Source organism: Alligator mississippiensis, chromosome 6, assembly GCF_030867095.1.
Source record: "Alligator mississippiensis isolate rAllMis1 chromosome 6, rAllMis1, whole genome shotgun sequence".
Lineage (NCBI taxonomy): Eukaryota > Metazoa > Chordata > Crocodylia > Alligatoridae > Alligator > Alligator mississippiensis.
In genome coordinates this window covers 41,818,664-41,831,754 of record NC_081829.1, presented here as the reverse complement: position 1 = coordinate 41,831,754, position 13,091 = coordinate 41,818,664, and the positions used below count along the sequence as shown (strand labels likewise).

Genomic DNA, 13,091 nt, shown 5'->3' with positions numbered 1-13,091 from the left:
CTAGTGGGTTGAGGAGGATTCGAAGGATGGTGGCATTCCTTCCTCCATAAACTTCAACACGGGCTTCTATGCCATTGAAAGTCACCGGAACAGTTCCTGGGTTTTTCAGGTGGCGGTGAAGCCACGGTCTTCACTGCTGGGGCGCTGTCAGTCCCAGCGCGTGCGCTCAGGAGTTCCAGGAACAGTATGAGCTTCCTATTATCACCAGTAGAATCTGCTCTGCACTAATCTTCGATGGGCGGCCGTCGTGCCACATGTGGGATTTGTGATCGACCTGGCCCGCGACAAGCGCTGGAAGTGGAATGGGCCAATGAACATTGCACGTCACTAGGTCTATGTCAGTGGTGTGCCCTCTACTCCACGAGGCTTGTTGGGTTAGGAAACTAGCCTCTTCCAAGTCTAACAAGTCAGATCCGAATCCCACGACCAGATGTCCTAACCACATGGCTAGAGTCTCTTCAGGCTTTATCTTTGATTCTTTACACAGTTCCTGTAACTCAGTCCAAGTGCGGGCGCGATAGGTGGTGTGGACTGTACCCTGCACGTTACTTACTCGGCTGACTGTCGCTGCAGAACAAGCTGCTGTCGGAGCTGTTGCTGTATCTGGTGGGAGGGGCGGATGTAACCCTCCACTCAATGCCCCCTCCCCGTGATAAGGAGGCAGGACTGCCAGGAGTGACGTCACCTCGGTGGGCGGGGTTGCTGGGCGGATTCCCGCCGATTCTCCTGAAACTCTGCCCTTCTCTTCCGGGTTCTCCGGGCAGCTCGCTCCTTCCTCAGCGCCATCTTGGAGTGGCGTCGACTGGGGGCTTTTCTCTACTGCTGCTTCTTTAGCCTCCTGAACGGCTGCGAGCAGTTGGGCTTCCAAATCTGCATTCTTCCGCAGCAACGTTGTTACGGCGCGGAACAGTACACTCAACATTCTCCCCTTGTCTTTCAGGCCTGCCCTCTCGGCCGTGGCGTGTTCCTCCGCCTCTAGACCTTCGCGAAGCTTGGAAAGAACCTCACGGCCCTTCAACCCAAACACCAGGGCTGGGGGACTGAACCGGTCAGTCGGCGTCGGTTCTCCACCCTCCCGCATGAGTCGCGCATAGCGGGCAAACTCCTGGCTGAGGGTCGGGCTCACCTCACTCAGCTCGAACCCGGCGAAGGATGCGGTGCCCCCTTCCTCCCGGGGCTTAAACAAGACCCGCTCACTGCTCATCACACACCCGAACGCTCCGGGGTGTAGATGTGCTTCCCATTCTTCCAAATCCTCTTCTTCCCCCTTCAGCGAAAGGTAGCCGCTGACGCACCTTTCACTTATTCCGCCTGCCTTATGATAGGCGATGTGGGTGCCTAGTTCTGCGGCGTTCGACACGTGGCGTCTCCCATTATGCCAGGGGCAGCTCCCAACTAATTCTAACTCCATCGGGTCTTCCCCAAATCCCAATCCTGATCCTGTTCCCAGTCCTGATCCTGATCCTGTTCGTGACGCCATGTGGGGGCCAAGGGGGATCCGGGAAAGTGTCGACTGGTTTGTGGCCACAAACCCAGCACATACAGATGGGTACTTTCGACCGCTGGAGTAGAATTAGGCACAAACGCGTACTGGTTCAAACAAAGATGGCTTTACTTACACTGTCGAGATGTACAGCGTAGGAAGAAAGTTAACTTCAAACTTCAGTTTCAGTTTAACCGAGGAGCTCTGATAAGACGAGATATCTTTCTAATGGGTCTGAATACGAGCATGCAGGACACGGGGGTATGTTGGGATGGTCAGCGATGGGGAGTTGTCAGCAGTTGATCAGTCCACCACGTTCACTTTGAGATGGGTGCGGAGTTCTCCAACTTGGGTGGAAACTGCTCCAACCTTTTATACGGCTAGCGAGCCAATTGCTAGTCACCACGTAGGAATAATTTAGAACCGGCCAATAGTAGTGTCTGAATTTGCATATGAGTGGCGGGAACCTTTCCACGCCGGGGTTCTCCACCGTGCCAAGAAATTCCCTCGTACAAAATCTCACCGTCCCTTGTGCTAGAAAGTTCCACTGTGCCAAGGCACTCAACCACTAGGCCCTGACACTTATTAACACCAAGACTTAGAATTTACTTTGTAAATGCCCCTCCTTAGCACCTCCTCTTTCATGGGTTTTCAGAGGCTTGAGGAACTCATGTTAAAACCTTACTTCAGTGGTTGCCTACCTCCTTGTTCCTTGACCTCTGTCTTGAAATAAGAGTAATCTATGTTGTGCTTTCTGAGCGTGCACCCCCTCACATGCTCCCTGACAAGGGCTCACAAACAAAATTAAAGTTAGTTTAGTGAATGCTTTGTTTATACCAATCTAAAGGGACTTTCATCCAGGAATATCTTTTTCTTCATTATTTTTAAACGTCTGTGCCCTACTTCCCCCCGGGTGCTCAACAGGAGAAAAGCCAAGAGTAGGAAACCTAGGTGAAGAAATACTTAATGGGAGGGGGTAAAAACCTGCTAATTCAGGTTACCTCTCTAGCATCCATCTTCCTTCTATTACCCAAAAATAAAAGGCACTGATTGTGTTGCCTCATCTGTTTGGGGACCACTCTGTCACAGCTCAAGTGGCCTCTTTCCTTAGCTTATCCAAACATTACTGGTGGGATATAATAAGAAAGGGAGAGAGACTGCATGCAAATAATTTATCAGAGTTAGTGCATCCTCTCTGTGCTCTTTAATTCAAACAGTATTTGACTGAATAATTGTTGTGGCATTCTACGCTGAGAGAGATTCCTTTTTCACCATCACCTTATTTATTAGTCTTATGTCTTTGAATCAGTAAAAGCCTTCAGCAGGAGGAACACTACTAAACTTTAAAATTTCCCATTTCAAAATATTGTTTTGATTTCTGTCAGTAAAACTATAAAATCTTCCCAAGTCATTTCAGGATTGGATACTGTACTGTAGCAAAACCCCCAGTTTTTCTTTTTTAATACACACACACACACACAGACACACACACGATAGATATGCATTCCCTTCCCCAATTATTTCTGGCTTTTCTTTCTCTCCCTCTCTATTCCGTATAGACAAGCATAAGCAAACTCAGACTTAGGATAAGCTTTAACATTTTTATTTTGGTAGCAAGTTTTTGGTTTTGGATATCCACTGTTTTATATTATATTATTATTAGGTTTGTATTGATTTTTACTGTTGTATATTGTATTATTATCATTTTCATATTGATTGTTATTGTTTCACATGGATATTGTATGGTTTAGGCCTGTGTTTGTAAGTGAGCCAAAGTCATGTCAAGTTTCCATTTTGTATGTCAAGTCTCTATCTTGTGTCCTCTGCCCAAGCATCCCCTGTGTTGCAACTGTATGAGTCACGTATCCCTCCCATGTAAATTGGTTCCCGAATGAATGAGAGTGATTGGAAATTATTGAAATACAATGGTAGCAGGCCTCTACTGAATGGCCTGTAATGACCAGGCCATCACCTCGCATTGATTCATCCAGGAACCATGGACCTCACCCAGGAACAGAGACAAGAACCCAGCATTTGTAAGACAAAAGACCCTGCAGAACCACCAACTCTACCATTGTACTCCACCATTACAGACACCCGAAACTGCACATCCCTGTATGGAGCACACATGCTCAGTACACCAGGGGCTGACCCTTGCCTGGGCATGCTTCCTGTCACTAGGGTCACACAAGGTCTGCCCCTATAAAAAGGGGCAGTAAAGACAGACCCAGTGGGATGCCCTCTCCATCTGGACCAGCACCATGCCACACCACCTATGAACCCAGAGGCCCTGGCAGCGACCCGCCTCTGGACAACACCTACTAGACAAGGACCCCTTTCCAACCTGGATAGGTAGCTATCACCCCCCACCCTCTCTTTAACCAAGGACTTGGACTCTGCTTCTCTTCCCTACCTGGACTCCAGCCCTTCCACTAAGTCTCTTTCTCCTGCTGCCATTGTGTGTGTGTGAGAGAGAGAGAGAAAGAGTGTGTGTGTGTGTGTGTGTGTGTGTGTGTGTGTGTGTGTGTGAACCAATAACTTCATGGGGCTGTGTAGTGTGTTGTCTGTTTAATAAAACTGTTATTTGGACCGCTACATTGGGTTTTGTTTTACTGTGGTTTGGCCTTGCTCCGATCTCTGCTCCTCACTCCTCTAACTTCTGTCTCATTTCTCCCTCTCCTGCTTCTGGCTCACTGCCACCTCCAACACCTGTCCTGAGCTCCTCTCTGCCTCCAAACCCCCTGTTTCTTTCCTACTGTCTTATCCCCACTGCCTTTTCCTTTTCCCCTGAGCAACCATGTTTCTGCCTCAGTTTCTTTTCTGGCTGTCTCCTCCTTGCCACCACTTATCTGCCCCTTCCCCTGCCCCCAATCTCAGCTGTCTGCCTGAGTTTCCATCCCCAGTCTACCTTAAGTAAACCCAAGCCTCAGTTTCTCAGCCAGCTTCTCTGTAGTCCACCGGTTCTAATCCTGGTTCTGGCAGCTTTCATTCCCTACACTTTAACTCTCTCTCTCTCTCACCTTAACCTTCCCCCAGGTACCCCAAACACACACATACGTACTATACCATCCAAGTTAGGAACTTACCTGTGTATATGTGTAGGTGGGTTGTATGTGTGTGAACTGGTGAGTGCATGTGTGTGTATATATATATATATATATATATATGGCATTGTGTGCATGACATATGAATTAGTGATCTGTGTCTAACTTTTGGGGTATATAGTGTATGCGCTTGAACTGGTAGGTATGCATGATAGGTATGTATGTGCCTAGGCTGGTTTGGATGTGTATGTGCCTGAGCTGGTAGTGTGTGTGTGTATGCACCTAATAGATTTGTGTGTTTGTATATGTGCAATTGTGTCACACCCTCCTGTCTAACATCACAATATTGAGATCCTGAAAGTTGGCCTGACCCCACAGGGCAACAGTACAGCATGCATTGCTAGCAGTGAGAAACAGTATTCTGGGAAAACTTTGAGCTTAATACTTCTATGAACTGACTACCCTTATCTCCCATGGAAGCCACTGTGGGACAAGTGAAGAGGAGGTATGCAACTACATTACTGTAGTGTGGTTTCCAAGCTGATAGATATGACACAGCACAGTTCAAGGGAACATTTTTAAACAAAGAAAATGGTGTATGCTATTTGCTAGTATTTTGTTAAGCACATGCCACCTTCTTTTACCAGAGGTGATGAATTTGAAATGAAAAAATTCAAAGTTATTGTCCACATGCATCTTGATGGGTGTATTTGAAGTAGACCTAGTGGATATAGGATATTTGTAAAACCACACCACAGAAATGAAATAGGAAGCTTGCAGTCTCTTACAATTTCCTTGGGAGACTAATATAGTATTATTATTATTGTGGGGGGGAGGGGTCAGCTTGGCATTGTGGTCTCTGTTTCTCCACAAATGAAATAATTTTAGATAGTGTCTTCTTAGATTTCAGTTGGCCTTGATTTTTCAATAATTGCTTGTTAAGCATTTGTGCTGGCAGCTGCAGTGGCAGGGTTTTCTGACACAGCCGCTCTGAGCCAGAAACAGTATCAACACACAGTAGGCCTCTGTAAAAGATGAACAATAGCCTTAGCAACATCTACACTTCTCATTATTCAAGGCAAAGGGAGAATATAAAACAACATTGTTTCTTTTTGCTTTCAATTCTTTCATCTATCTCCTCTGTTGGGAATCAAGACAAACTCTCATACTCCAGTGCCAGGCCTTCTGTCTTCTGTTTTCAGGACTGTTGTTGTTTGTGTCAAATTCTTCTCTGTTATATGGGTATAATTCCCATTTGCTTCACGCTACATTGCTATTACAAAGCAAGTTGCACCTGCTCACCTGGGAACAGATTTAAGCAGCAGTTTTTAAACCACAAAATTTAATTTCAGATGACTGCAACTGACATTTTCGTTATTCCTTACAAGTGAACATCCCCCAGCCAATTGAAACATGATGATGCATGCAGGTGTGTAACTGTTGTGATACTGGTTTTTGTATGCTGAATCTTCAAATTTGCAAGAATACAAGACTGGGTCCCATTTTATGAGACAAATGATACAATCTGTTATAAAGGAGACTCCCATACAGATTTCTCTAATGAAGTACTTTCTTCTTGTTTCTTTTAATTGTGAAATGAGTCATTTGGACTCTGAATGTGGAAAAATACATGGATGACTGCAGTACAGGCCATCCTCAACTTACAACGTTTCGAGTTACAACATTTCGCACTTACAACGTATATAAATTGACACCTGTTTCTACTTTATGATGTCAGTTTCGAGTTACAATGCTTGATCCGATGCAACGCCACAGCAGTGAACAAGTTCGCTGCGTCACTTCTCTCCCTGGAGAAAATCTGTCCAAACTTTCTTGGACACTTTCTTTAAGAAAGCAGACGAGACTCCAGAAAAACCTGCAGCCAAGACTCCTGAGAAGACTCCAGCCAAGAACCCTTCAAAAAGTCCAACCAAGAGCCTTTCAAAAAGTCCAGCAAAGTCACCTCAAAGAAGTCTTTCCAAATCAATATGATTGCTATTTACAATATAAATACATCAATGCAGCTATATTACTCACTTATAATTGATCAAGTACAAAATTCTGGGGTATTTTTGGTGAAAATAGGGTATTGGGCTATCGTTCAGGAACTAGTCCCCCATTTATAACATTGTTTCTTATGAGAAAATTGGTTCCAAGTTACGTTTCAACTTAAGACAAGGTTTTCAGGAACCAATTGTGTCACAAGTCCGAGGACTGCCTGTATCTGCTTTTTTTTCTACCCACAGAGAGCAGTGATAATATAGTTAGTACAGGAGGGGGTGAGGGTCAACACTATTCTTGGGAGGAAAGAGGAATATTCACTATGTAGTTCCAGGAAGTACACTCCTACATGAAGATCTCCTTGGGGGGGTTCATATTACCTTGGACATGTGAATAATGGCCATTTCACCAAGTTTATCTCTTGCTCTTCCCAAAATATGCATTTGGACCTTTTGCTTTCAGCTGTACTGATTGCTGAGGCAGACAGCATGTTTCGTATGTTGATCTCCAGGACAGCACCTCTGAATGTGCCATTCCTCTTGCATGCACCCTAGCCTACCAACTACCAACTCAGTAGTGGACAAGGTATGGGAGTGAGTAGTAACCATTTCTGGTCTGCTATGTGCTGAGTCAGACTGACATCCAGGAATATGCTATTCATAGCAGAGTATCTGCCTCTGGAAGATGGCAGTGAAAGGAACCCACTAAGGCTTGGGACAGACATTACACATAGAATCATAGAAGTAGGGTCGGAAGGGACCTTGTAGATCTTCAAGTCTGACCCCCTGCCTAGGCAGGGGGGAAACTGGGCTCAAATGACCCCAGCCAGGTAGGTATCAAGCCGCTTCTTAAAGAGTAAGAACTCCCTTGGAAGTTGGATCCAGATCCTAGCCGCCTTAACTGTGAAGTAGTTCCTATGGATTTCTAATCTAAACTTACTCTCCAACAACTTGTGGCCGTTATTCCTTGTTATCCCAGGGGGCGCTAGGGGAAACAAGGTCTCCCCCAAACCCTTCTGGTCCCCCCTAGTGAGTTTATAGACAGTCACAAGGTCCCCCCTCAGCCTTCTCTTGTGAAGGCTGAACAGGTTCAGGTCCCGTAGCCTTTCGTTGTAGAGTCTGCCCTGCTGTTCCCGGATTATGTGGGTGGCCCTCCTCTGGACCCTCTCAATGTTGTCCACATCCCTCTTGAAGCGGGGTGCCCAGAACTGGACACAGTACTCCACCTGTGGCCTGACCAGTGTTGAATAGAGAGGTGCTCGCATAGAGAGGTGCGCTCTCCTGCTTCCCCCCTCCATTTTCCTGCCGCCAGCTTTTAAATCTGCCAGGCAGTGGTTTTTGGTGATGTCATCTGCCAGCGCTGTTCCCAGCCGGCAATAAAAGTGGCTAATGAATCATGCCAGCAGCCCTTCTCGATGCGGCTCTGCTTTTCCTGTGGGTGGTAAGTATGCCCTCTTTTCAGGACTTTCTATTTCTTTCTCTGGTTTAGTCAACCCAGCCTCGGGTCCCGCCGCAGGAGGCTTTTGTCCAATTGGGACAGACCAGTCAAAGGCACTTCGCACAAAAGCCAAATCTTTGCCTGGAACTACAGGACGTATTCAAAGTCAAAGCTATTTTGAGCTGGTGAATATTAGAAGTGGCTCCAGGCCACTGAGTGCCAAATTAAAACTCTTCCTTTCATCTCAAATGCCCTTTTAGTGTTTGAGTTCAGGCTTCATTCTTGCTGAATAGATCAAAAAGAATCCTACAAAGTTGCAATAAAATAATGTGGCATTAGTTATTTACAGTAAAATGCATTAAGAAGAATGAGGTAAGAAGAAAAAAGTTATTCTAGTATAACAGCCAATTGTAAAACATACAAAACTCTCAGTTTATTGCTCATGCTCTTAACGGGAAGCAAGCTAAATTGTGCCTGAACCAGGATCTGCATAAAGGAAAAAAGGGGCACAGACTAAAAAATTCAAGGAACTACAAAGCTGTCAACAATCTGAAGGGACATATTTATAGGTAAGTTCCCAAACATTAAGTAACATCTGACCTCTTAGGAGAAGCGATAATGAAAATCTGCCTTGAAATGAATCCAAATTTAAAAAAGAGGGGGTGAAAGAACAACTAAAAAGAAACTTGGCAACTCCCAATCCTGCAAGCACATATAAATATGCTGTTGAATTCAGTGGAACCAGTCGCATGTTAGGTTCAGGGGACTAACACTCGTTTCACCTAATCCACTATTTGACTATCCAGGCTGCAGCTCTCAATTGTGTACTCTACATTGATTAATAAGGGAGTTCTTCCTAGTGGCTTGGATAAGCACATGGCTGGGGTCACATGACCCCAGCACTTTTTCCTGCCATGGGCAGGGGGTCATACTCAATGCTCCTTTGAGGTCCCTTCTGACCTTAGCATCTATGAGTCTATGTAAGGAGACCTGTAGACCAATGAAGGGAATTTCTGTGTAGTTACACACAGTTGTACCTTCATGAAGGACCACATCTTGGGGCATGTTCGCAATCATGAGCGCTGCATGCCCCCAGCGGCTGGGGGGTGGGGCATGGCGAGCTCCCACAGGTGGCAGTGGTGCTGTCAGTGGCAGGATCATGGCAACAGCAAGCAGGGAGCTCCTGCAGGCGGCCACAGTGCTTTCGGTGGCAGGAGGGCTGGAGGGGTTGGTGAGTACCAGCCAGTGTTGGCAGTGGCCGGTGGCGATCATGGACCAGCTGCAGATGCCGCTGGTGGTGTTGGTGGTGGTGGGGCGGGGATGGTGAGTGGCGACTGCCCACGGGCGCCACCAGCAGTGTCAGTGGCACCTTTATGCAGGGGGTGCACCGCCATGCTCGGGGGGTGCATGTGCACCCCCTACGTGTCACCTACATTTGGCAATGCATTTTCATTCTTGATAAGCATGACCAGGTGTGCAGGGCACTTGGGAGTCAACAGTCTGGAGTCTCGAGGTGTCAGCAGCACAGCATAATTAACACTTCTTTGGCAAGAGAAAGCACATTTCCTCAGTGGGTGAGAAAGTGGTGCAGCCTTGCAGAAATGATGGCTGGATAACTTTTTTTAAGTGCCTTCATCTGCCAGCCTTACATTTTGGTGTTAGACTGACAGAAAACCAATTTCCTTTTATTGAATAAAGGAGCTAAAAATCTCACTCAAGCCAAGATTTTCAATCTTTTAGAGTCCTGTCAGATTAATTTGATTCTGATTGATTGAACTGTCTGGATATTCGATCCTTATCTCCATGTTAACTTACTCTACCCATCTTTTTTCATATTACATTTGTGGGAATATTTTGGAGAGTGAGAAGAATGTTTAACTAGATTATTTGTGCAAATAAATATGACAACTATAATCTCATTTGACCTTACAGAATGCTAGATTGTATGAGCATGACACATGTAAGTGAAGAGAGAGTGTTCTTCCCCTGAGATCAATGAGATGTACAGAAGCATAGGAGTCTCTTGAACCGCCACAGTTCTTTGGTACTTTTCTATGAATTAGGACTAATTATGTTTGTAGTATGAAATGTGTTAGGTCCCATGTTTTTTACATCCCAAATGCAATAGGCAACTGAGGACACAAAAAAAGCGTAGGACATAATACCATTCTTGAGACTGACTTAAACTTTTCCAGTTTCCTAAGATCAGAAAAAAACAGAGAGAACATTTTTCTGGTAGAACATTTTTCTACCATTAATTGCTGGTATTAATAAAAAATGTAAAGTAAATGCAGAGAACTTTAATACATTTCTATCTGATTCAGAGTACATGCATTTCTTACTGGCTTTATCTCCGTTGAGGAGCTAAAGAATGATCCCATCTCCAGTAAGGTCCACTCCGGCTATATATTATTTATAGTGACTGGATTGCAAATTACTTTATGTCTTAGAAGTATAGCCTTCAACCACTTAGTGTGCTGTGTCCCATTACAGTGTTGGCAACTCCCAGGGCCACGGTTTGTTCTGTTCTGCTTGGGTTCTTGATTTTGAGCACCGTCTAATAGTGCATTCAGCAAAATGACTAATATCTATCATGTGTGGTTCATTCTCTTTCTCATCTTCTCTCCAGGGGGAGGATTGCATGTGCAGTTCAGTGGTTTGTTTTGGTAGATTGTTTTCTGTTTGTTTGTTTGTTTGTTTTGAAATGTATGTACATGGTGAAGGAAAAAAAGACTTTTAACTTTAACTCTGACTTAGGCTGGAATGTGGTAAAGTTTGTGAGGGCCCCTCCTTTCCTTAGAGGTTTGTTCCACAATTTTGATCTGATTTTTGCCCAGATGAGCTATACCTTTGTGGCAGAGAGCTCCATTAGACTTGGGGTCGCTATATATGCTGGTTTGCATTCTAATTAGAACACATCAGAGCAGACTCAATCAAGTCAGCTCCACATTTTAATTAAAACACCCCAGTGTGGCCTCATGGTCATGTGTATAAACCCCTGTGGTTTAAAAATGGCTGCTGGGATACAGCCATTATTTTGTTGAATGAGATTTAGATAAAGCATCTCACAGCTATTTTTAAACCTGCAGGGGCTTAATACATGTGACAATGAGGTGTTTTAGTTAGAGTGGCTCTCTGGAAACCTCTCTAATTAAAACACCCACCCCCGAGCACATGTAAAGGTAGCCAAGGAGTGTAGTTATTAATCAAGGTTTTCAACTGGGTAATATGCTGGACCCATGTAATTTTGTGTGTAAAGCTAAGAACAAGGTGCTGAATCTGAACCTGCTTACCATTAGTGTTGTTTACTAGTTGGAGTTTTCTTAGAGCTGATAGTTTCTTATTGAGGTACATAAATATGAAGTCCAGATACAAGATGACAAAGGTATATATATCTGAGGGCAGGCTACTGCCTGCCAATATGAGAGAGAGTCTCTGAACCAGCCTGAGATGGTAGAAAGCATTATATGTGGAAGCTGCTACATGAGTTTTTAGTACTGTGAGCACCTATAAATAACAGACAGGCATGACCAGTAGCTGCCGCATGCCTTCAGAGTGCACAGTGGCTGCAAACTCTTCAAAGTGTTTTCATCTTTCCACTAGCATCACATCGGTCAGGTTCTGCCTTAGCCAGGTGTTCTTCATCCATACCCTAGGCTATCTTAGTGATCCTTGCTATAAAAGAGAAGAAAGGAATGCAACTAAGGCGGAACAAAAAACTGGAGATCCTCACACCATCACATTTACTTACTTTTCTCAGTTTTAGACAATAAAATTGATTTTAGAAAAAAAATCTTGATCTTATGTGAAAATTGTATGACACCTAGCAATTTAGTAGCTCCCTGAGGTTTTTTTAGGCATGACTGCATTGCGGATAATAATAATCACAAAATGTAAGGCAACAGTGGATCTGAAAATGAGTGCACTTTGGAACAGGGGAAATGATTCATTTCTAATGGTTATTATGTTGTAGTTGACCTATTTGCCACCCTCTGTAGATGAAGAAACTGGCAGAAAAAGGCTTTTAGCCTTGAAAAACAGTTATAAGTCACTCTGTACTCATAAGAGACCAGGTCCTCAAATGGTGTCATTTCATTTAATTTAGTTTGGTAATTTGATTAACTTTTTTACGGTCAAATCTGGGCTGACAATAAAACATTTTAATGAATACCACTTCTTAGATAAATAACATGACAATTATACGAACAGTAATAACCTGTTCAGTAGTGTTCATATTGGATTTCACTATATAAAGAAAATTTGAGACTACCTGTTCTGTCTTTATCAAAAATAAAGAGATAATAGACCTTAAGTGGCATATTGACCTTTGCAGAGTCATGAGTATGCCTAGCTTCCAGTAACATCGTTATTTGCAGGTATTGAGGTGAATGAAGAAGACACCCCTCCCCAGTAACTCTGGATAGGACTTGTTCTCAAAACATTTTGCACACAAAATAGCATATCATGAAGACAATTTCTGTTTTTTTCTCCCTCACAGATCACTCCAGGTAGCAAGGCAGCCCAGTCACACATGAATCAGGGGGACCTTGTGGTGGCCATTGATGGAGTCAACACAGATGGCATGACCCACCTGGAAGCCCAGAACAAGATCAAATCAGCCAGCTACAACCTGAGCCTCACTCTTCAGAAGTATGTGGAGATAAGTTAATACTGCATGCACTGCATGAAAGCAGTTGACCACAGGATATAATAAACATTAGAAAATACCAAGAGTTTTTGTCGGTCAGATTGGACCAGGTGATTTGGATGTAAAAGTGAAATGGTCTAAGTTCTGCTCTGACTTAAACCATATGCAAGCTTACAGAAATCAGTGTGTTTGCACAGCATGTAAACCTGAGTAGAAGTACAGCCTGATGAATATAAAACATGCATATGTGACATTGCATGGATATTTCACGAGCATTAATTAGGGCCTTGTCACACATTACACTTAGGATGTGTTAACTGCATTTAAAACATGAGTGCTCACACTTTCAAGCACATGTTATGCTATCGTGGAACTGCTTCATAGAGATAATACCAGAAGTCCTTGCTGGCTCCAATGCAGTGCTGGGGTTGGGAATGACAAACAGCTGTTTGTCCAACTCACAGCCTGATCCAGCCCT

General features: G+C 44.3%; 1 protein-coding gene across 2 annotated transcripts in view; it reads left to right on the top strand.

Moving 5' to 3' along the window:
- LDB3 (LIM domain binding 3) overlaps nt 1–13,091 on the top strand; it is a 222,805-nt gene that overhangs the window by 60,031 nt on the left and 149,683 nt on the right. For both annotated transcript variants that reach the window (XM_019497157.2, XM_059729829.1), the window contains one exon: nt 12,464–12,615. In XM_019497157.2, the coding sequence (XP_019352702.1) occupies nt 12,464–12,615 (152 nt within the window). The remainder of the gene's footprint in view (nt 1–12,463; nt 12,616–13,091) is intronic.